The 12,704-nt window shown below is 53.6% G+C and overlaps 1 protein-coding gene across 1 annotated transcript in view; it reads left to right on the top strand.

Annotated features, from left to right (window-relative positions):
• The window catches only part of LOC104123169 (proton-coupled amino acid transporter 1), a 16,787-nt gene extending 4,089 nt beyond the window's left edge, over positions 1 to 12,698 (top strand). The window contains exons 8-12 of the mRNA XM_009635393.2: positions 1,569 to 1,787; positions 2,023 to 2,121; positions 3,562 to 3,728; positions 9,181 to 9,350; positions 12,420 to 12,698. Coding sequence (XP_009633688.2) covers positions 1,569 to 1,787; positions 2,023 to 2,121; positions 3,562 to 3,728; positions 9,181 to 9,350; positions 12,420 to 12,688 — 924 coding nt within the window. The 3' untranslated portion in view covers positions 12,689 to 12,698. The remainder of the gene's footprint in view (positions 1 to 1,568; positions 1,788 to 2,022; positions 2,122 to 3,561; positions 3,729 to 9,180; positions 9,351 to 12,419) is intronic.
• Positions 12,699 to 12,704: the final 6 nt, after the last annotated feature.

Genomic DNA, 12,704 nt, shown 5'->3' with positions numbered 1-12,704 from the left:
GTTTCCTTCTGCAGGGTGTTGGGAGGAAATCAATAGAAACCCTGGCTGTAAGAAACTGGGAATAATGAGTCCCTGTTCCCAGCCTCCGCCAGCTCAATGCCTCGCTGGCGCTGCTCAGCGTTGTTCCCTGTGCGCTCCTGTTCTGCTCTTGCAGCAGTGGTCCAGTTGCTACCACCGTGTCCACGCCCTTCGTGAGCCCTTCCCTGACGCCCATCAGCTTCAGAGGTGGCTCCTGGGGAGCGAGGGGGCTCTGCCAGGGGGTGGCGGCGGATGGACGGGCTCTGCCTCTGCTCCAGGAGCAGTAGCTGAGGAGCCTTGCCTCATGCTGCCCCATGGGATGGCGGGGAGGAATAAATGGGTGAATGCTGGTGAACTGATGCCAACAGCCTTGAGAGCAGGAGCGATCAGGGTGTGTGCACGGGGCTGGACTACCACTGGCCCCCTGCTCCCTGCAAATGGCCCCCTTGGTGCTGCTTCAAGGCTGGCTTCTTTCTGCTGGGCCCCTCACAGTGGAGACTGAAGGCTGGTTCAAGCCACAAGGGAAATTTGCAAAACCTGCAAATCCAACCCATTTTAGGTCACAGCTGGGAAACCCCTTGGTTTCAGTTTTGGAATTTTTTGGGTGGGGAGAGGGGAGTGTTGCTTATTTCTTTTTGTGGTGGGGTTTTTGTGGTGAGCAAGGTGCCGCTGTGCTGGGCAGAGCTTTGGTTTGTAAAATGGCTTTGGAGCAAGCTGTGGAAACGCAGGACAGGGCTTGGAGGAGCACTGCCCCATGGGTGCATGGCTCTGCACATCCTATGGAGGATGCTGATTTGCACAGCAGCTCTTTAGCCTCTCCTCTGAGGCAGGACTTGCTCTGGAGCAGGTTAAATTAATTTGCAGGCAGCCCTTTGCTGCAGTGGCCAGACAGTGTCTGGTACCCAAACCAGCTCAGTTGTGGCTGTATCTGTGTTCCACCACGTGCCCATGCTCTTGGAAGGGATGGCTCAGCCACTCGGTTCTGGGGGCAGAACTGTCTCTAGGGGTGAGCACGTGGCCTGGAGTGCCTTTGGGGATGAGTGACCTGAAGGAAAGGATGATTTCCCATGAAGAAAGCAAAGTTGGGGGCCAACAGTAGCTTCCAGATGTCCTTGCATGGGAACATGGTGCTGAGCAGCTGAAGGGATGCCTGATGTTGAGTGCAAGCTGGTGCAGCAAGAGGAAAAGGATCTCTGAGGAGATAGCACTTAATGCTTCTTTCCTCTCCTCTCAGCTGGGCACGTGGGCAGCACACACCACCTCTGCCCTCGGTGCACTCAGCTGCCAGGTTCACATGCTCAGTGAGCCTGGGCTTGGGCAGGTTTTGCTGTCTCAGCTCAGATGCTGTAGCTGGTCCTACCTCTGCTCCTAGCAAGGTAATGGATTTTCTTCAAAACTACCTGAAAGCCTGTGTTGCTTTGATTTTAATTGACGAGCTGTGTATGGAAGTGAGCTGATGGGGTAGTAGTCTGACCCACCTGGGATGGGCTGCCGAGATCCACGGCTGTCAGACCTGCGTGAGTTCATCAAGCCTTCCTGTGCTTCTCCAGGTCATATCTGCAGCAAATGGGACCACCAATGACTGCACCTCCAACAGGACGGTGGCCATGACCCCCACCATGGACTCCCGGCTATACATGCTTTCCCTCCTGCCTTTCGTGGTGCTGCTCTCATTCATCCAGAATCTCAAGGTCCTGTCCATCTTCTCCATGCTGGCCAATGTGGCCATGCTTGGCAGCCTTGTTGTGATCTACCAGTACATCGTCAGGGTATGTGTGCACGGCTCCCCTCTGCCATTTCTGTCATGTCCGTCCTGTGTTTTGGCAGGTGGAGGGAGCTTGACAGTGGGGTGTTTGCGTACTGTGGGGTGCTGCTTGCTCCCATGGGCACGGTGGTTACCCTCTGCTCTGCAGGGCTTTCCCTGCAGTGTGGGGCTGTGACAGGGAGTGGTGGGAGCAGGCCACGTCCTCCCCATGTCTGAACCCTGTGTGGGCTTTTTTCCAGGACATTCCTGATCCCAGGAACCTGCCTCTAGCAGCAGCCTGGAAGACCTACCCTCTGTTTTTTGGCACTGCGATCTTTGCTTTCGAAGGCATCGGGGTGGTAAGTCTCAGCGTGTGGCAGCGGGGCTGCCTGTACGGGAGGCTCAGCTGGTGCTCGGGCTTGCTGCAGCACCTGCTCTGCGTTGCAGCTGTATTTGCAGATGAACTTCTCTGACGGTAGCCCAAATTCTGGATGATGCTGTTAGCTTTAGCCTCCAGGCTATCTCCTGGGCCAAACCCTGCTGCTTCCATCTGAGGCTGGAGGAGCACATGCTCCAAACCTCAGTAGGTTGGTTGCTGCTTTGAAGGTACCTGGCAGTAGATTGGGCTCTGCTGGGAACTGCAGTGGCAGCTGCCTTTGGCTGACCTGTGGATGAGGAATCATCCTGAGTCTTATTAATCAGGCTGGACCCTGAAGCTGCCTAAGTGGGAGGCCATAAAACATGACACACAAAAATCAATTTCCCTTTGGCAGCCATGTGGCCCCAGCCTGCTGTGGGGCTGGGTTTGCATGTGCCTCTTGCTTGAGATGCTGTAAATAGACTGGCTGTGTCTGTGAAAAAAACAGGGTGGGTGGGTGGAGAGCTTAATGGCTCACTAAGATGTTGTGGGTTGTTTCCGGGAGCTCCCTTCAAAGGAGAAAAAAGTCTTTTCATCTCTTAATAGAAGCTGGGTGTGTAAACACAGGGCTGGAGAGGGCCAAATCCATTACAGGAGGAGTGTTTATCAAATGCTCTGCCCAGGGCAGAGGATCTCTTGCCGGCAGTGAGGCACAAATGCTCTCTTCCTCGCATGACTTGGAGGTGGGGAAGCAAATAAAAGCTTTTCTGGTCCTACCTCCTCACCAGCCCTGCCGCTGTGCCTCTTATTGAAATCTCTACCACCCAAAGACAGCTGTAAAAAAGTTTGCTGAAGTCCTGTATTTGAAAGCAAGTAGTACAGAGATGAGGGACTTGGCTCTGTCCTTCCATTTTTTTTTATTTTTTTTTTTTGTTGTTGTCCTGCCTGATTGAAATCTGTCCAGACAAGCTTGATAGGAGAAAGTGTCTTGGTCTTTCCAGGGTCTGCTGGAGAAAATAGGACAATGTATTATGATGGGCCTGTTCCAGTGGGCATGGCTGTGCTGTTTTGGGATGCAGAGTGTAATGCAATCATGGTATAGGGCAGATGGCACCGCCCCAAGATGCCAGGCCCCAGTGGGCACAGCTCCTGCCATGGGGAGGGAGCAGGTCCCTTCGTTAAGGCAGGGGCATGAGTGACACTGCTGGGGACTTGCCATGCCAAGCGCGAAGGTCTCAAACGGGAGCACAGAAATCAGATCTCCAGTGGAGCAGCTTTTTCAGCTGGGTTCTTTGGGGTCCATGTGTGACCATCCTGTCCCCTGGCATGGGGGGCTGTGCTTGGCCATGGGGCTCCCCCTCCTGCTTTTTCTGGGGGATATAGAGGAACGGGGGCAACCTGCTGCTTTGTCATCCTCCTTCTCCTCCTCCTCCTCTCCCAGGTTCTGCCTCTGGAAAACAAGATGAAGAACCCCCGGCAGTTCCCGGTCATCCTCTACGTGGGGATGACCATTGTCACCATCTTGTACATCAGCCTGAGTGTCCTGGGGTACCTGCGCTTCGGGGCGGACATTCAGGCCAGCATAACACTCAACCTGCCCAACTGCTGGTGAGCCCCCGCGGGGAGCGGAGGGGCTGGGGGGCAAGGGAGGAGGGTCCCAGCCAGGGAGGCAGGAGAGGGGGCAGTGGGGGATGTCGCTCCTTAGGAGAACTAATCTGGGTGAGCTTGGGGAAAGATCAACCGTGCCGTAGCCAAACTGTCCAAAGGAGCTTGTCAAGGGTTGTCTGATAAACGGGGTGGTGAGGCTCATTGCTTCAGTGTCTGAGCTCGGTCTTACTTCTGCAGTTCAGGCTGCTCCCTCAGGGTCCCTGGTGGATTCTGCCTGGGTGGGTGCAGCTCCTGCCTTTTTCTTGGAGCCTTACGGTATCTTTTTGGGGGCTAAGCTGCACTCTGGCTGGTGGATGTTGAACACAACCCCCGTGTGGCCATATCAGGTGGTCATCAAACAGTTCAAAAACTGTTTGTCTTCCCCAAATGAAGCACAGAAAAAACTAAACCCAAAGCTGGGAGCTGCCAGAGGGGGTGAGATGTGACACCTCCACATGTGGGCTGCATTTTTTGTTTGCAGTCCCGGAGCTCAAACTCCCACTCCTGGACTCCGTGTTGTGCCTGGATGCGGCTTGTCTTGAGCTGGTGCTTTGCCTGTGAGCGCTGGTGCCATGAGGATACCCCTTCCTTCCCATGAGGGCTGAGCTCTGCAGCTCCCCAGACCTGGCTATCCTCCTCTGGGATCTGGAGCAGCCTCTTGGGAGGCTCTGGTCGCTGGTTGGAGCCCTGTGGAAATACATGTGGCCTGACCTTGTACTGGCTTACCTGGAGGGGTTATTTCTCTTCTTGCTGGTGCTGGTGGGTGTTCCAGCAGCTGGCTGGGGTCTGTGCAGGTCTGTCCCTGAGGGTGAGTGGTTGCTCAGCGTCACAGCTCTGGAGGAGAAATGCAAGCAGTTTCTCTTGCCTTTGGGACAAGAAGTGTGGAGCATGCAAATACCTTTCCAGCTTGTTCTGCTTGGGATTATTTGAGAAAGTCCTGAAAAAACCCATCTCTGTTGCTTCTTATGACATGCTGCTTTGGGATGTCTGTGTGGCAGGACATGGTGCTGACAGGCAAGCTGGAGAGAAGCTCTGCTCCATGCCCCACAGAGGAACCCCTCGCATGGCAGCATCTCCTGCGCCTTGGTGCGGAGCTGGGCCTGGGGGCTGGCTTTGATGCCACGAGGCTTCTTGGAAAGCTGTCCTGCAGCAACACAGTTTCTCCGGGTTTGCCTAGGAGAGCTCTGAAGTTCAACAGTTTCTCTTTGATGTCTCTGCTGGCTTGAAATCCTGCGAGAGACCAGAGTGAGAATTGGAGCTGGGGGTGCCTGTCCCTCTCCCCAGCCCATCCTCTCTGCTCTTAGCAGCGGCCCAGCACTGTGTAGCATGACTTGATGTCTCTTCCCCACTGATTAAGTGGATTTGAGTAGGACTCATTTCTGAGTCACTTGTGGGTTTCCACATGCTGACCTCCTGGTGCACAGCTGGGGCTCTGGAGAAAGCAAGGATTTAAAAAAAAAAACCCTGACCATATAACCTGGTTTTGCTTTAATTATTGCTATGTGGGTTTCTTTCAATTTGAGTGCATGGACTTTCATTCTTGCTGGATCCGTGTAGTGACTGAACTGCTGGATGTTGGTGTCGGTGTGGCAGAAGGTCCTGCTCCTGCCAAGAGCCTTGCCTTGTCCCCTGCAGGGTCTGGGAGTCCTGCCAGGTCTCTCCTCTCAGTGAGGAGGGATGGGACCGGTGGAAAAAAGTGCTTGTGTTGTAGGGAGATCTGAAGCCCACTGTGCCAAGCACAGTAGGCATGAATCCCATCAGCTCAGCAAGCTGAAGTGAGGTGTGGAGAGGATGAAATGCTGCTGCTGCTCCTGAGGGTGGAAAGGAGATCAGTCTTGGGCTCAGCAGGGCACAAGATCATGCCACAGCCTGTAACATCTGCTGACCTGCAATGCTGCCGGGGGCTTCTGCGGGAAATCTCAGCTTTGTTTGCTCTAAAGGATGATGTTGCCTTAGAAGAAGGTAATGGGATTTCTGTGACTTGCTAGGCTACAGAAAGATCCCATTTCAAATGCATGTTTTTAGGAGTATTGATCCTTTCTGTCAAAGTACTTTTCTGAAAAAAAAATGTAGGTTTTTTCAGCTAGGGAGAAGAGAATAGGCCCTTTGGGAACAGTGCCTGGGGAGGCCCGCGTGTGCGGCAGGGCTCCGGCAGGCTGGGCTGGGGAAAGGTGTGCTGCGGTCCTGACTCAGCACGCAAACTGCTTCAGTGGTTGTGCATATTGCTTCTTGGAAGAACATTTGATGGAGGCTGTAAATATTGGACTTGGACATGGGTTATCTACAGTAAGGACTGGGATACTTGGGCTAAAGTCTTGACTGCTGTGTCCCTGTGCAATGAAGTGTAGGTGATGGGTGAAGACTTGCTCTCAAAATGAGTGTTTTGCCTGTCCTGCTTTGCCTGCGGGTTTTCTCCCCAGCAGTAAAAGGCGTTGGGCCACAAAAGCTGGTCATGAGGGCTGTGGGTGAGGAGTTGTGGGGTTTGCCTGCAGCATGGGAGACAAGGCGAGGATTGTGGTGGAGATGCTGCATCATTGCTGCATCCTTCCTGGGCTGTAGCCATCGCCCGAGGTCTCTAGAACAGATTCGATGAACGTGTCCGGAATCGTTGAGTTATGGGATGACTAAGGACTTTTCCAGACTCATTTCTCTATAACCGCAGCTTCCTCAAAGGAGGAGTGTGTTGGTTTCCAGTGCCCAGGTCTAACCACGACCTCCAAAATACCGTACTGTTATGCAGAAATCCCTTCTCGCATCCTCGGAAGGGTTGCTTCACCCCACCATCTGAAGAGTGAAGAAATGCTGTAGTATGGGGGAAGATGTTTGGTTGCGTATGGCCACTTGGAGGTAGGTAATGACAGAGCTTACAGTCAAAGGAGGGTATGCCATTTCTCGCAGCTTGTTGGGATGGCCTGGTGTGGCTCTCTGGGTTAAGCAGGCGGTTGCTGTGGTTGGTAGAGATGGACCCGTGTTTTGGGGTTAAGGCTAGTGCTTGAGCTCTTCCTCTTCTTGATATTTAAAATGCCCTTTGAGCTTGTTGTCCTGCTTCCTGACCTGTACAGGATTGGTATCCAACCTTCTTCTGTACCTTTTTTAATAACATCTATTAATCATGGATTGCCCTGGAATGCTTTATGGCTTTACAGTATCACTTAACTGAAAATAGAATGATAAGATATGCTGGCTGTGGGGTAGGTGGCTCAAGGCTACTGTGTGCTAAAGTCATGTGTGGCTGAGTGGGTGCACTCTGGACTCTGTGATAGCTTTGATTTACCTATGGAATCACAAGATAATTTAGGGTGGAGGGGGCATCATGAGATCATTGTGTCTATCCACCTGCTCAAAGCAGGGCCAACTTAAATTTTGAGTATCAGTAAGGCGGGAGGTTCTCCACCTCTCCAGGCTCTTGTTCTGGTGCTTAGCTACCCTTTTGGGATGCAGCTGTCCTGTTGCCCCTAGTTCTTTGTTGTGCAACTCTGAGAAGAGCCTGTCTCTGTCTTCTCTGTGCTCTCCTATTAGGTAGCTGAAGACAGTAATAACATCCCCCTTAACCTTCTCTTCATGCTGAATGAGCCCAGGTCTTGCAGCCTCTCCTCTTATGTCATGTGCTCCAGCCCCAACTGTCCTAGTAGCCTCCGCTCAACTTGCTCTGGTAGGTCAACATCTGTCCTGGGAGTCCCAAGACTGGACACAATACTCAAGACACAGCATCACAAGCCCCAAACAGGGGAGTAATCCCTGCCCTTAACCTGCTGGCTATGCTTTTGCTTACACAGCTGCTATGTGATTGACCTTAATCACTGCAAGGTCTTGCTGCTGGCTCACGTTCAGTTTGCTGTGCACTAAGACATCCGGGTCCTTTTCTCCTGGCCAGATGGGAAGCTGGGCCCCAGCCCTTCCCATTGTGCAGGATTTTATGTTTGCATTTGAAATTTGCCCATGCCACCACATTGTTTAGATCCTGCTCCAAGGTGTGTCAGCTATTCCCTCCAATTCGGTCTTGTTGGGAATTTGCTGAGTGCGTTCTCTAGGTTGCTGCAGGACCCATGCTTACTGCTTGGCCTGCAGTTGGGGAACGGGTAGGACCATATGTGATGTAACTGGATGTCACTTCTTTTTTAGAGAGGCTTGTGGTGCTGTCAGGGAGCTCAGGACAGAGACAAGGCTGGGAGGTGGCTTTTTGGCCACCTGCAGCAGGTTTTCTCTTGCAGCCACGCTTGCCTTATGGCTGCATTGCTGTAGGATCTGGGACGTGGTGAGATCTGACTCAGGGTGAGCCTAAGGCGCTGTTTGCAGCCTGTCTGTGCTCTACCTTCCTTCTCCTCAGCCCTCTTGTCTTCCTCCCAAACATGTATTATGCAGCGTTCCAAAAACAGCTGCTCTTTTTTGTTTTATGGAGGAGCTAGAGTTGCAGGTGGTGGTGGTGATGTTTGCATTGTATTTGCTTTGTAAGCCCTGACTTATCCTTCTTCCCCCTACTCAGAAGCCAAGCAGTAATCGAAACCTGTGAAATATTCATGGCTGCAGCTTATAAGCCTCTGTAAAGGTATTCTTCATCTCCTGTTTTAAGATGGAGAATAAAATCCAGCTGCTAACAAATAGGACAAAAGGAGCTTTTTTTTCTTCCTTCAGCTCAGAGGCTGGATTCTGTTAGTGAAGGTCAAGGTGAGGAACCTCTGGGATGGGTGATAGATGCAACTTCATTCTGGGTCACCGGCCAAAAGTCAGGATTGCAGGCTCCTGGCAGTACCAGTGCTATTGGATGTTTGGGTGTTGTCTGTGTGGAGTGACCATGAAGGCAGCCCCCTTGTGTCAGCGCAGACCTTGCAGAGTCTGTCCTGGTCAATTGGAGAGGGTGGTACGGAGCCTGTACCCGTCTGTGGGGAGTGAGGTACCTGGAGGGCTAATTGCTTGGCGCAGCCAAGGGCAGTGCTGCACACGTGAGCATCTAGAAACGTACATAGGTGCCTTAACTTGTCGAAGAACAAGTTAGGCTCCTGGTCCCTTGGCTAAGCACACATGAGCCTTCCCTGTGCCTTTGAATGATTTAGGAGCAGGGCAGTGGTTTGGGTTTGGGTGTTTTTTTTTTTTTTTTTTTATTCCAAATAGCTCTAAACATCTATACCCATGAGGTTTCCCAAGGGGAAGCAGCACTTGAGAGGCTGCTGGCCCAACTCCTGGCTTGATGATTCCTTACGCAAAGCCAGGGCTAAAGCCTCTGATTGGGTGGGGAGGCATGTGTTGCTGCAGCTTAGAGGTTGCTCTGTCTCCTTGCTATCTCTTGCCAAAGAAAGGTCTCTGTGGATTGAATGCATCACCCCTAATTTTCCAAGAGTGTTTAGGAGGGGGAGACGATGCTGTGGGGGCTGGAGCAAGAGTATGCCTCACTCGGTCTCCTCCTTCTTGTTTGCAGGCTGTACCAAGCTGTCAAGCTGCTCTTCTCCTTTGGGATTTTCTTCACGTACGCTGTGCAGTTCTACGTGCCTGCTGAGATCGTCATCCCTCCCGTTGTCGCCCGGGTGTCAGAGCGCTGGGGCTGGCTGGTCAACCTCCTCCTCAGGGTGGCCATGGTTGGTGTAACCTGTGAGTAGAAAGCAGCCTGTCTGAGTTCCCCTATGAGAACCTGGCACCTCCTTCCTGCTGTGGGCTGGTGGTGCTGGGAGACTCTTCGCCCTCTCCTTGCTGCCTCTGACCCTGCTGCTAAAGCCTTCACAGCAGGGAGTCTCCTGGACTTTGCTGATGAAAGCTGGTGGGCCAAGGTGGCCTCCAAGGAGCAGCAGCAGTGGTCCTCTGCCCCCCTCTGTGTGGGACTGGCCTCCTCTGTGGAGGAATAGTAAATGTCCCACATTGTCTGGAGGTGGCAGATCCCTGTGGAGTCTTGGGCCTGGGATCCCCCGGATGGCACTTTTGAGGGCCTTGGAGTCCCATCAAGCTTTGTATGGAACACTCCCAGCACCTGGTCTAGTGCTAGGGCAGCCCAGAGCAGAGGCTGTGTGCAGCCAGGCTCCTCGTGCCTGCATGGCAGGGGCATGGCTGCAAAGGGGCTGCTGGCCACGAGGGAAGGAGGGGTGCTGTACACACACACACGTTCCTTGCAGTATGTAGCACAGCAGAAGACAACTGAAAATAGCATACGATCCATAACCAAAGCCCCAATGTGCCTGTGGCCACAGGGCAGGTCTGGCTGGATCAGCCCCAAATGATTGCTTTCCCTTGACAGTATTTGGTGCCTGCAGTGAGGCTCTGGTGGAGCAGGCTGCCAGGCTCGAGCCTGGTGGACCTTTGGGAAAGGTGTGGAGCAAATGAAGTGCAGAAGTATCTGATTTTGGCTGGCTTTGATTCCTGAAAGCTAAATCCTTGCTGTTGTCAGCACAGCTGAGATGCTTGACTGAGCTCCCAGGCATCATCTGCTGAAAAAGCTTTTCTCCATGGCTTGATGCTGCTGATGCACCAGAGTTAAGCGTCAGGAACCTGGCCCTGTGTCCCAGTTGGCTTTGGTTTGGGTTTGAGAGGCGCGCGGTGCTAACTCGAGGTCAGTGGAGCTGGCTGAGAGCAGGGTGCCGCTGGTTTCTGGGCTCTCACTAGTGAAGGGCCAGAGGCACTGCATGAACAGAGGTGGGCAAAGCCCTGTCTCCTCTGTGCTGTGTTTCTGAAGCTCGCTCTGCCCAACGCCTGCAGCTGGAGGGATGAAATCCGCCTGTGCTGGACCATGTGCCGCAGCCACCCTGGTGCCTCGGTGGGGCTCAGAGCCTGCCTGCAGGATGGGAGCCTCTCCTGGCGGGTGTTGGGGTGTGCCTGGCCAGGGAACCGAAAGCTGGGAGTGATGGGATGGCTTTAGGCACCCACAGTGGCTTTACCCTCCTGTTTGGGTGTATAGGGAGGCAGCGGGGGTGTGGGTGGAAGGATGCTGGTTCCTTTGTACCTCCTCCCCTTACCTTTCCACGTAAGAGATTGCTCTGGCTGTTGGCTTGGATAAAAGCAATTAGGGGGGTTGCATGAATATTCATTGGATGATTGCGTGGCCGCAGAACAAGCCCGCATCATGGCTTTGCCTTCCAAAGAGAGGATGCAATTTGGTGTATGGGCGTCTTTTAAGCTTAGACTTCAAAACCAGCAGACTTAAAAACCCTTTGAATTAATACCTGTGAAAAGCACAACCGTTGCCCCTGGAGGCTGAGGACTGCAGCTGGTGCTTCAGTTCTGCTTGTTTTAGAGAGGGGTTAATAATTTTGTTCACTTTGAGTCCAAAGAGTGGTGTGGGGTGGGCTGAGGATGCTGTTAGCATCCCCATGGCCTGCGGACAGGGGAGGCTGCTGGCAGCAGAGACCTGGCAGAGCACATCTTTGGTTCTGTGCAGGGCTGAGCCCCAGGATAAACTTCCTCCAGGTCAGCTCAGCAGGGACCTTTGCTGCTGTGCCCCATGGCAGGGGGACTGTTCATCTTTAGGCTTATCCAGCAGGGCTGGAGTGGTGGCAATGTGCAGGAGGATCTTCTGTTTGTGTCTCTGCCTGCTGTCCATCTCCTGAGCCTTCCATCTCCTGCGGTGCCATGGGCGATCTTTGGCTCAGGGAGGCTCCAAGAGCCTCTCTCTCCTGCAGCTGATTGCCAGGGAGTGCATGAATCCCACCCGTAAGGAGCTCTGAGATACCCCTTGTCCACAGAGGCTGTGGCTGCCATGGTTCTAGGTGTCTCCTAATTCTAAGCAGAGCTTTCAAAGCAATAAACCAATTTATTGCTCTTGGTCACTTTAAGTGCTGAAGTCTTCTTTGCTTGCAGAGAACACTCTTCTGTTGTGCAAAGCTCTGGTTGCCCTTTCCTCGGGCTTTGTTTGACCAAAAAGCAGCAGTGCTGCTCCCAAGTGCTGAGGCTGCCGTGGGTGGGGAGCTCACTCAGTGTGTGAGCATGCCAAGGGGCACCACTCCCAGCTGCAAAATGGGACCTTGCTGATCCTTTATTTTAAATCTGCTCCCCAAACACTGACATTGGGGTGCCCCAAGAGGAGCCCAGAGGTGGTGGCAGCTGTGGGCTGGTTGGAAGGAGAAGGCACCATCCCTCCATCCTCCCCTTGCCCCGAGCAGGAGGAGGAGGAGCAGGGATACGCCGGAGTTTGCACCGCTACATGTGAGCTGTCAGAAGTCTCCCAGGGGGATTTTCCTTGGCTGCAGTTTTTACCTGACAAAGGTTCTCCCCCGGGCTGTGCCGTGGGCGCTCTGCTGCTGGAGCAGCTCTAAACGCATGCAAACCACACGGGTTTATTCGGGGTGGGGGGAGATGGCTTTTTCCTCCTGTCTCCAGCTTTTATGGGGTTTCTGAGGCTTTACAGTGCCAGCGGCAACTCGGCAACTGTGTGCTGGGGCACGGGTCCTGCTCAGCCCTGGAGCTCACTGCGGTGGTGCCCAGGGCGACAAAAAGGGTTTGGTCTGCGTGCTGCGTTTTGTTAACTCAATGCAACAGCTTAATTGCTTGTTGGGGAGGAGTTGCTGGAAAATATGCAGCCAGTCTTCAAAGCTCGTGTGTCAGGGAAAAGGGCAGAGGTATGATTCAAGCAGACAGCAGCCCTGTGGTGGGTTTTTGCTTGCTTTGGCTCGGGGGAGGAGGGTCTCTGCCCTTTGGGAGCTGGCAGCACTGACATTGCGTTTGCTCCCTCTCCAGGTGTGCTGGCCATCCTCATCCCGCGCCTGGACATCGTCATCTCGCTGGTGGGCTCCGTCAGCAGCAGCGCTCTGGCTCTCATCTTCCCCCCGCTGCTGGAGATCGCCACCTACTATGCAGAGGGCATGCACCCCCTTGTCATCGCCAAGGACATCGCCATCAGCCTCTTCGGCTTCGTGGGGTTCGTGGTGGGGACATATGAGGCGCTGGTGGAGCTGGCGGCGCCAGCCACCACCATTGTGAACGCCACCAGTGCCATGGTGCAGTGACGGTCCCCCTGCCCCC

The sequence above is a fragment of the Egretta garzetta genome, unplaced genomic scaffold (assembly GCF_000687185.1).
Source record: "Egretta garzetta isolate BGI_Z169 unplaced genomic scaffold, ASM68718v1 scaffold270, whole genome shotgun sequence".
In the NCBI taxonomy this organism is placed as follows: Eukaryota; Metazoa; Chordata; class Aves; order Pelecaniformes; family Ardeidae; genus Egretta; species Egretta garzetta.
This window is presented reverse-complemented; position numbering and strand designations above follow the sequence as displayed.